The sequence below is a fragment of the Penaeus chinensis genome, chromosome 33, assembly GCF_019202785.1.
Source record: "Penaeus chinensis breed Huanghai No. 1 chromosome 33, ASM1920278v2, whole genome shotgun sequence".
Taxonomy (NCBI): domain Eukaryota; kingdom Metazoa; phylum Arthropoda; class Malacostraca; order Decapoda; family Penaeidae; genus Penaeus; species Penaeus chinensis.
The window spans coordinates 8,989,088-8,999,087 of NC_061851.1; the positions used below are offsets into that span (position 1 = coordinate 8,989,088).

General features: G+C 41.5%; 1 protein-coding gene across 1 annotated transcript in view; it reads right to left on the minus strand.

Annotated features, from left to right (window-relative positions):
- The window catches only part of LOC125043175 (E3 ubiquitin-protein ligase UBR2-like), a gene marked incomplete in the record, with an annotated part of 126,590 nt that overhangs the window by 9,666 nt on the left and 106,924 nt on the right, over window positions 1–10,000 (minus strand). Inside the window, 1 exon segment of the mRNA XM_047639168.1 lies at window positions 1,484–1,688. Coding sequence (XP_047495124.1) covers window positions 1,484–1,688 — 205 coding nt within the window.

Below are 10,000 nucleotides of genomic sequence, written 5' to 3' on the forward strand. Positions count from 1 at the left end.
GGAGGGAGGGAGGGAGGGAGGGAGGGAGGGAGGGAGGGAGAGAGGGAGGGAGAGAGGGAGGGAGAGGGGGAGGGAGGGAGGGAGGGAGAGAGAGAAAAAAAGAGAGAGAAAAAGAGAGAGAGAGAGAGAGAGAGAGAGAGCAGCTATTACCCCAAGAGTTGATGCTCTTCCTAACCCTGGATTGTAGTAGTAATTGGCCTCACTTTAGCTAGTGCCCTTACTAATTACTGGTTGCAAAAATTACTTCTCTCTCATGGTGACCCCCTCTGAACTAAGTTCATTGAACACTTTAAATGTGTTTCCTTCATGCCCCATACTACAGCCCTGCTATGGCACAAGGTTAAGAAGGGCATCCCTCAGAAAGAGCATTGCCTTTCACAACAAGGCTTGTGAAAGGCAATGACTTGTACAAATTTTCTATAGATTGATCTGGAGCCTAATAAAGGAGTAAACTTTTATAAATTACATTAAAGAGGGAATAAGTTACATAAAACTGATTATCTTTTCCTGATGTGAATTATCACTCTGTATTCATTAAAAGATGTTAGTGTTTTTATAAATACTACTACCCCTTGTGATTGCAAAACTTTAATTCTTTTCACTAACATGTCATAAACTGTCCAAAAATATATATATGCTTGGAGAAACAAATCAACACAATGGCCTTATTGAGATATACCACTTTGAAAAATTGTAATAGCACCTACACACCACACCCACCACAATGAGTTCCATTTCTCACACACATCTAAACACAGTTCATTCTTGCAATCAGGAAGGAATAAGGTATTTCATATTTTAGATGACGTGGCTGTGTGGAGAATTTTCTCTTATTTTGGACATCATTCTCCAAGTATTAATGATACAGTGTTTCATGTCACTACTAACAAAATGCAACAAGCATCTGTTAATAGCTATAAGACAACAGCCTAAATAAGCATTAATGGTATTTGAGTAAAAATTACTCATGACAAAGACAAACAAAAAACAATGTCTAAAAACAGACACCACTCACATCACTTACTATGGAAGGGATAAAAAAAAAAAAAAAAAAAAAAAAAATGGGGGGGGGGGGGGAACAAACAAATCAGGTGGGGGAACAAACAAATCAAACATTTTGGAGTGATCTTACCTTCATAACTCCCAATCAAATATGGAGGAAAGGGGGAGAAAAAGAAAAGAAAAAAGAAAAAAGGAGGGGGAAGTCCATTCCAATATAACCAAAGCCAACTAGATATATCACTCACGCCTAAGGAGAGGCTGCATCTCAAAATTTACACCCTACACTCCTTTCCTCTCTCCCAAGGACCACTGAGTGATAAAGGCTGGAATGATAAAATTGGAACTGAACTGATCTTGAAAAAATGGGGGGGGGGGGGGGGGGGGGGGGGAACGACAACAAGACAGGATATATGGAAACTGCTTAACAAATAAACAAAGAGGTATCACTAAAGGCATTACAAGTTCACCAGTAATCACATACCTTATGCTTGAGAATAGTCTGTAGACCCTTGATCCAGTCTGTGAGGGAGATGGTGGGTGTGGCAGATGGGGGCTCCTGGTTGCGCAGGTTGACTGCCGTCGTCGTCACACTAGGAAGGAGGGGGAGGGCTGTGTTGCACAGAGCCTCACACAGAGGGCAGAGGTATTCTGATTTATCGATGTCAAAGCTCAGATTCTGTCTGAACCTGTGGGGGATGAAGCACAAAATATTACTCATCAGCTCATGATCACACTAAGATTACAAAATGGTTTGTGTTTGTGTGTGTGTGTGTGTGTTTTGTGTTTTGTGTGTGTGTGTGTTGTGTGTGTGTGTGGGGTGTGTGTGTGTGTGTGTGTTGTGTGTGTGGGTGTACATATTACATATACATATTATATATAATATATAAAAATACATTATAATATATATATAATATTATAAAAATTATATATGAAATATATATATAATTTTTATATATAATATATATATAATATTATATAAAATATATTTATATTTTTATATATATATAAACATTTATATAATATATTATATAGTACATAATAATATATAATTTTAAATTTATAATAATATATAAATATATATATTATATATATAATTTATACATAAATATATAATTTTTAAATATATTTTCAATATTTAATTTTCTAATATTATAAATAATATGTGTTTATTTTTAAATTTTATAATATATAAATAATGTGTGTATTTATAATATATATAATATTATTAAAAAATTTTTGTGTATATATTACATAAATATAAAAATATATACAAAACACACACACATACATTATATGATATAGAAGTGTTAATAAAATTTATTCCATATACATGTGAAATTATACATATAAGATATTATCTATACTTTATATATAAGATATATATTACATATATATAAAGATATATATATAATTATATTAAGTTTATATTTATATACATTATATAAAGATACATTATATACATATTATTTAAAGACATACGTATATATAAAAAATACTTATATGCATTTTATATAAAATGATGCACCAAATTTTGATCATACATATTATTTTCATATTATAAAATATAATATATTAAATATATATGGGGTGTGTTTTGTGTGGGGTGTCGTGTGGTGGTGTGGGGTGTGTGTATTTGTGGGTGTGTGTGTTGGTGTGATAGTGGGAGTGGGAGTGGGGGTGGGAGTGGGGGGTGGGTGGGTGGGAGTGGGGAGTGGGAGTGGGAGTGGGAGGTGGGAGTTGGGGGAAGTGGGGGGTGGGAGTGGGAGTGGGAGTGTGGGTGTAGGTGTGGGTGTGTACATGTGAGCATTTTATATATATGTGTTCCCATATATTTTCTTTTGACTATTTCTTCTTTTCTTAAAGATTTTTAACCAAGTTATGTTATAACCGTGTTGTCCACAAAGAGCATTTACAAAATTAACAAAGCATATAATTTTATACACAAATACTTATGTATGGATGTAGGTGCACATGTGTGTATGCTTTTAAAAACAAGTTATAAGAGCTGTAATAATAGACTTTTTTATTTCTTTTATCATCATTCATAGAGTAATAGTAGTCAAACATCAGAAAAAAGGTTTTAAAAAATATCATCATATCTATTATCATCATACACAATAATCTTTTTATTCAAAACAACAATTAAAACCTTCAAACACGAATCTCCACAAACTTTCCTTTTGAAACAAAATCCTTGGGGGTTAGATACTAGGCTCCTCATATCATATACATCATAGTACATAACTATACATAGAGAACTAAAATAATAGATTAATAATCAAGAAGATACAGATATCTAGTACAGAAGGACGAAGTAATAGATTACATTAATAAATAATAGAACATTCATCTTAACATATATAGATATAGAGTACAATACATATCATACTCACATAGACAGACTAAATAACGACATAGCAGAACATCGTGACACAAGTGACGTCTGACCACACACATCGAATCAAGAAAGATATCACGCTCAAAACAGACACTAACACTCCTACAGAGTTCAGAGTGTACTATATATTACACACTACTCAATATTGAAAGCATAACTCTACTCCTGACGCATCTCACTTTATACAAACAACTACAGAACACACTACACCACTCTATGCACCACTCTAAACACACCTCATTAGTCTACACTCATACTGAACTACCCTGACACACACTCCACTGACAATAATAATATCGGTCTTCAACACATGCACTTTCCGGTTCATCTGTTTCACTTCTACATTACGTCCTTGTTTTAAACTCGGTCTGCAAGATACATCTCCTCATATGCGAGTATAATTTCATATCACTCCAGAAATCTAATAGATAATAATGACATATGAACAGACTAACGTCCCAATCTGTCTCTCATTAATACTCATAAAACTCTCATACTTAATCTCCTCTCATCCCTCTCTCCTACATGCCCCACTATCTTCATACCCCCCTCTCATCGAAGAGACATTGTGACTCTAAGTCAATTATAGTAATCTATACCCACGCAATATCATACGTGGCACCACAGACGTTGTAACACCGCTAGAGTCTGCACATAATCTAGAGCGCTAACGACGCGGGTTCGGCGGAGGGACTAGCTAGAACTATACATCAGAATAATATAGTGTACTTCCAAGCAGACTGGCTGATAATAGAATGTCGACCAGACGGACAGGAGTAATTGTCGCCTCCAGTAATGGCTGCCAACAATCACTCTGCCATCCACTCTTACATGGAGGCTAGACTGCCTCTGGACATTGTCTCAAATATCTATATCAACATAGCGCATAATCGACATCCGAAGCAAAATCGTAATCAACGTAGAAAGAACTGTCATATGCTACAGAAGATCAGTTCGTAGTGACTAGCTGTCCCTAACGAACACACATGTCTCTAACACACGCAGATAAATGTCATAGGTCTAGTACCACCTCCACGTGGGAGGGAGGGCCCGCGCACTCCGTGAAGAGGGCGGGTCACAGATGCATTAGGGATGAAGAAGCGGAGAGCGATAATAAATGTCGTAATCTGATAGATCGTAATTCTTCTGGTGTCAGTGTGTTTCACACCAAGATAGTAAATGCTAACCTGCTCACACTGTGTTCACGCCACACACACACACCGGTGTCACGTATGTCATCGTGTGAGTCGCCTCTGAAGTAGATAGTTGCCGACATGTGGGTCCCCTGTGCAATGCAAAGTATCCATTCTGGTCTGAGAAAATTTCGAGGATGTAGATGCGCGGCGCGCGCTGTGTGTTTGTGTGTGGTGTGTATCTGTGTATGTGTGTGTAGGTGGTGTTGTTGTGTGTGTGTGTTGTGTGTGGTGGTGTGGTCATGTGTGTGTGTGTGTGTTGTGTGTGTGGATAAATGGGACAAATGGATGGATGTGATGGAAGTTGTATGGATGGATAGGTGGCTCACGACGATGGAAATGAAAGAAGAAGAATTTGGAAGGCTTGTGGGATATGCGCTAAATTGCTGATAAACGACAGAAATGCATTATGGAAGGATGTTGAATAAGATGGGTGAGGTGCTCAAATGTGGGGCGGTGGCACACAAGATGCGTTTGCATGCGTGGACATGCATAAAATAATGCATTCCCTCGCTGCCTAAGACGCCCCCTCTTGACAGCCCGTCACGCCCCTCCACGCGCCTCTACACCGCCGGTGAGCTGTTGCAGAAGATAGAAAGCTTTCACCTTGGTACTGCGGGTGTGTGCGCCATCCGAGGCCATCGCACAGACCATTACCTACAAGAGAACCGGCAGCAGTAGCGCGGACACCCGCTGGGTCACGCACGCTCTCCGCAGTCGAAAAGACACGCAAAAAGACTCAAGACATAAAAAAAAGAAAAGAAAAAAAAGAAATAGATCCACAAGAGAGGGGGAGGGGGGAGGAGGGCGCGGAGGGTGTGGGGAGATAAGGGGTGTGATTATGGTGTGTTGGGTGCTGGTGTGTTCTTTTTAACTTGACCTAATCGTTACTGCTGATTGTAATTTGTCGGTTTGTTCAATTTGATTTATTTGTTGGACGACACAGGTTGTGTGTGTAATGTTTGATGTGTAGCGCCGTGTGCGCGAGATGCAGTTGCGTGTTGTGTGTGTTATGCATCATGATGTTTTATTGATTCCATGTGTATTTGTCATTTTAAATTAATTGATGTTGATTGATGATGATGATGTGTTGATGAATGATGATTTGATGCTTGGGATGACGAATGTCGATGACGATGGTTAACTGATGATGATGACGATGGTATTGATGTGACATTGATGAATAGTTATCTATTTGTTTGACAAATGAATAAAAAGACGTGTAAGAAAATAACACAGCATATAACGCTTTATACATTAAAGCAATGTAGATAACAGCTACTTACCAGGATTGAACATACCTGAGCAGTTTAATCATTCACATTGTTTCTAATAACATGGCATATCCTAACAACGGAATAATTGTTATGCGTATTTTTTTCAACACTAGCTTCGCGGTCTGTTGGTTTCGTTCCCTACGTCCCTCACTCGCATCCTACCTCAATGCCTCCTTCTTATACATCTTGCTTTGTGTGGAGATATTACCTTATAATCTGTTTCCGGTTTATTGTTATAGATTTCGTTTTGGCGGTGCCGACTGCAGGCTCCGCTCGCTCATTCACCCCCGCCGTTGCCCCTACCTCCCACCTCGTTACCCGATACATCGCGTCTTGCGAAAGTCATCCATCGTGATTCGCCCCCACACCATCTTAAAGCATATGTTATGTGATAATTGCGCCCGTTTGGTCAGTCGCTGAATCCCGTACACGTCGATATGAAGAGAATAGACAAGGGCGAAGGGGTGAAGGTCCGCCGGTGTTATGGGTGGGTAGGTGGCGCTCGGATGAGAGAGAGCGACGTCGAAAGTAGAGAGAGCGAGATGCGATGACGAGAGAGTAAACGATGAGAAGGTGAGTACCGTATAGAGAAGAGGCGAGAGAGCGGTAGCAGGCTGAGAGAATGGCAGCGATACTGTAGACGCGAGATAAAAGAGCAAGGGCGACGGAAAGCAGGCAATGCAGACAGGTGGCACCAAAAGGGCATATGCTCAGCTTGAATAGAGAGAAGCGTATATAGCACACTGGCAGAGGATAGGGTAGAGTTGCAGGGAGAGAGGCGCGCCGGGTATATCGTCTGGCGTCGTGCGCGAGAGACTGCAGCGGCGTCGAGCACGGACGATCAGAAGCATAGTCGCTGTCAGAGTAGAGTAGGAGCGATCAGTACGTAAAGGAAGATAAGAATAGTAGGAGGCAGAGAGAAGTAATTGTAGAGAGGAGAAGATGATGCGTAGTTTTAGAAGGTCTCGGGAGAGACGAGACAAGGCGAGAATGTGAGAAGAGCGGGAGGGATGGGAGCAGGGGCACGGCGAGTAAGACCAAAGCGAGCAGAGGCCGCGGAGAGGCGCGCTAGCTAGCGGGTAGCTAGCGATGCGGGAGCGGCGAGAGAGAGCTCAGCGATCTCCGCTTCGTCTCCCGCGCGACACCAGCTCGGCTCGAGCGAGAGGAGAGAGATCGCGGGCAGAGCTCGCGCGGCTATTCAATTCCCTTCTCTCTACTCTGCTCTCTTGCTCTCCGATACTCCTCTCTCGGGCTCTCTGCACTATGGTACTTCCTCGTTTCCTACGGTCGTCCGCGCCGTAATCTCCGCTGTGGCCTCAGCGTTTGGAGATTACGCAGGTAAACGGTCCACGCGCACGCCCGAGGGTGCCCGCAACGATCGTGCGCACCCGACTTACGCTATCGTATAGCACCGCGCTGTTTAGATTCTTAGTTACCTCTTCTTCTTGGGGGGGTATAGATTAAGGAGATCGGGGGAGGAGGAGGTTGGTGAGGGAGGAGGAGGTGGTGGAGGAGGATTGGGGGAGGAGAGGAGGAAAGGGAGGGAGGAGGAGGGAAAAAAGTGAAGAGGAAAGAGCGGAAGGAGAGGAGGAGGTAGGAGGAGGAGGGAGGAGGTGGGCAGGAGGTGGAGGAAGACGGTAAAGGCAGAGGAGGAGGGAGGAGGAGGAGGAGGAGGAAGGAGGAGGTGGAGGAGGAGCGAAGAGGAAAAAAGAGCATACAACAACACTGCCAAAGAGGAGGGGATAAGCGGTGAGAAAAAAAATAATAAAATTTTGATAATAATAAATCAACAATTTCCGACACGTATGATAAAAAAATGAGAAACGATCCATATAAGAAATGATACAGATACGAAAATCTATTGAAATACATTGGGGTTGTTTAGGTGGTGGGGGGTGTACAGCTCCCACTTGAGTGCTGGTTGATGTGTGTTGGGGGGGGTTCTGGGAGGCGGGGGGGAAAAAAAAACAAACCCCCATGCCAACCAAAGAAAAGGAAAAGGAAGAAACATTGAAAGGGGAAGAGAAGAGAGAGAGCGAGAGCAAGCGAAGAGACGAGAGAGTCGCGCAAGCGCGAGAGCGAGCGCGCGCGCGTCCCCTCTCTCTCTCCATCTCTCCTTTATCGCTCACTTCGTTTCTTTTGGTGCTGTTTTCGCACGATATATTACTGTCTCGCATACCACCCCCCTCCCCCCCCAACTCTGTCCCTCTCACCGCTCTCTCTCTCTATCTCTCTCCTCTCTCTCTCTCTCTCTCTTCCTTCTCTCTCTTCTCTCTCTCTCTCTCTCTCTTTCTCCTTTTCTCTCTCTCTCTCTCTCCTCTCTCTCTCTTTTCTCTCTGTCTATCTTCTCCTTCTCCCTCTCTCTCTCTCTCCTCACTCTCCTCTCCACTTTCTCTCTCGTGTCTTTTTGTGTGTCAAATTGTGGTTTTTTTTAATTTATTTTTTTTTTTTTTTTTTAACCTTGTTCATGCTGTGTGTTGTGGCAGCTGAGAAGTCCGTCCGCAGACAGCACGAACGATCGATCGGTATGCGTTTTACCATGTTGTTTTAAAAAAGCATGGTGTTGTCCGCAATTAGCAATAAGAAAAAAAAAAACGAGAGGAAGAGGAGGGGATGAGAAAAAAAAAGAAAATATATTAATTGATTTAAAGAGTTAATTAAAAAAATTCTAGAAAAAAAAAAAAAAAAAATATTAATAAAGAAGAGAGAGAGGAGAAAGGGGGAAATGAGATAAGATGAGAAATGGGTAGGAGTGAAAGAGAGAGTAACGAGAGGAAGAATGAAGGAAAGGAGGAAGAAAGAGAAAAGGGGCGGATGGGGGGGGAAAGAAAGGAAGAAAGGAAAAAGGGAAAGCAAAGGGAAAGATTATGAAAAAAAAAAAAAAAAAAAAAAAAATAAAAAAAAAAAAATAATAAATAAAAACAAAAAAATTCGGAAAAATGTAAAAAAAAAAAAAAAGAAAAATGTAAATAAAAGAATAAAAAGTATTGGGAAAAACACGTTAATTAAAATGGGGAAGAAAAAAAAAACAAAAAAAAAAAAGAACAAAAAAAAATTGAAGGAAAGAGAAAATCTGGTCCGCAAGGTATAATGCGATAAAAATGTGACATTTGAATACAATATATATATCTTTTTTTAAAGCTATTTCTTAAACTTTTGTAAAATAATAAAATAACAGAAACAAACGATCATATGCATAATCAAATAAATAAACGTTATTGCAACAACCTGTACCCTAAGTGCGGTACATCGGGTGTGTTGGGGGGAGGAGGGGGGTCAGTTTGTGTGGGGGGGTAGGGGGTGGAGCAAATGGTATTGGGCGTGGTCAAGTTCACATGACTGGTATATATATGTACTTGCCTTGACTTGGGCTGGTAAAGCTGATATGGAGAAAGGGGGGGAGGAGGAACAGAGGTGAAAAGAGGCGAGGGAAGAATAAAGGGGGGGAGAGGAGAAGGGGGATCAGGGGATATGAACTGTATGGGAGAGAGAGGGAAAGATAAAAGAGGGAATCTAAGGGTGAAGGAAAAGGAAAATAAGGGAAAGGAAGGTGAGGGGATAAGATTGGGCATGAGGGGAAGAGAGGAGAATAGAGTCTCCAAGAAGTGGTAAGAGAGTGAGGGGAAAAGCGGGGAAAAGAAAGTAGCCATGAGGTAATGAGGGAAGGTAATTAGAGGTGAGAAGGAAGGGAAATGAGAGCGACAAGAAAAGTACCTATGAGGTCAGAAGGAAGGAAGGTAAGGGGAGGTGGGAAGGAAGTAAAATAAGGGAAAGAGAAAAGTACCCATTAGGTAAGAAGGAGGAACGGAAAGGGGAGGTGAGACCGAAGGAAAATAAAGGAAAGAAAAACGTACCCACAAAGTAAGAAGGAGTGAGCATAAGGAGAGGTGAATAGGGAGGAAAGTGAGGGGAGAGGAAAAGTACCCATGAGGTGAGGCAGAGTACGTGAGGGGAGGAGGGAGAGGAGAGGCGGGAAGGGCCTCCCACAGTAACCAGGTGTATCCAGGTGTCTCGGGGTCCAGCGGTAATGTACTGTTAACAAAGATATACTCTTGTGCCCGGCTGCGATCGACCACGGCGGAGGAATTCGCAATGGACGTTTGTCATGTTTATTGTAGGTAATGTGGTGG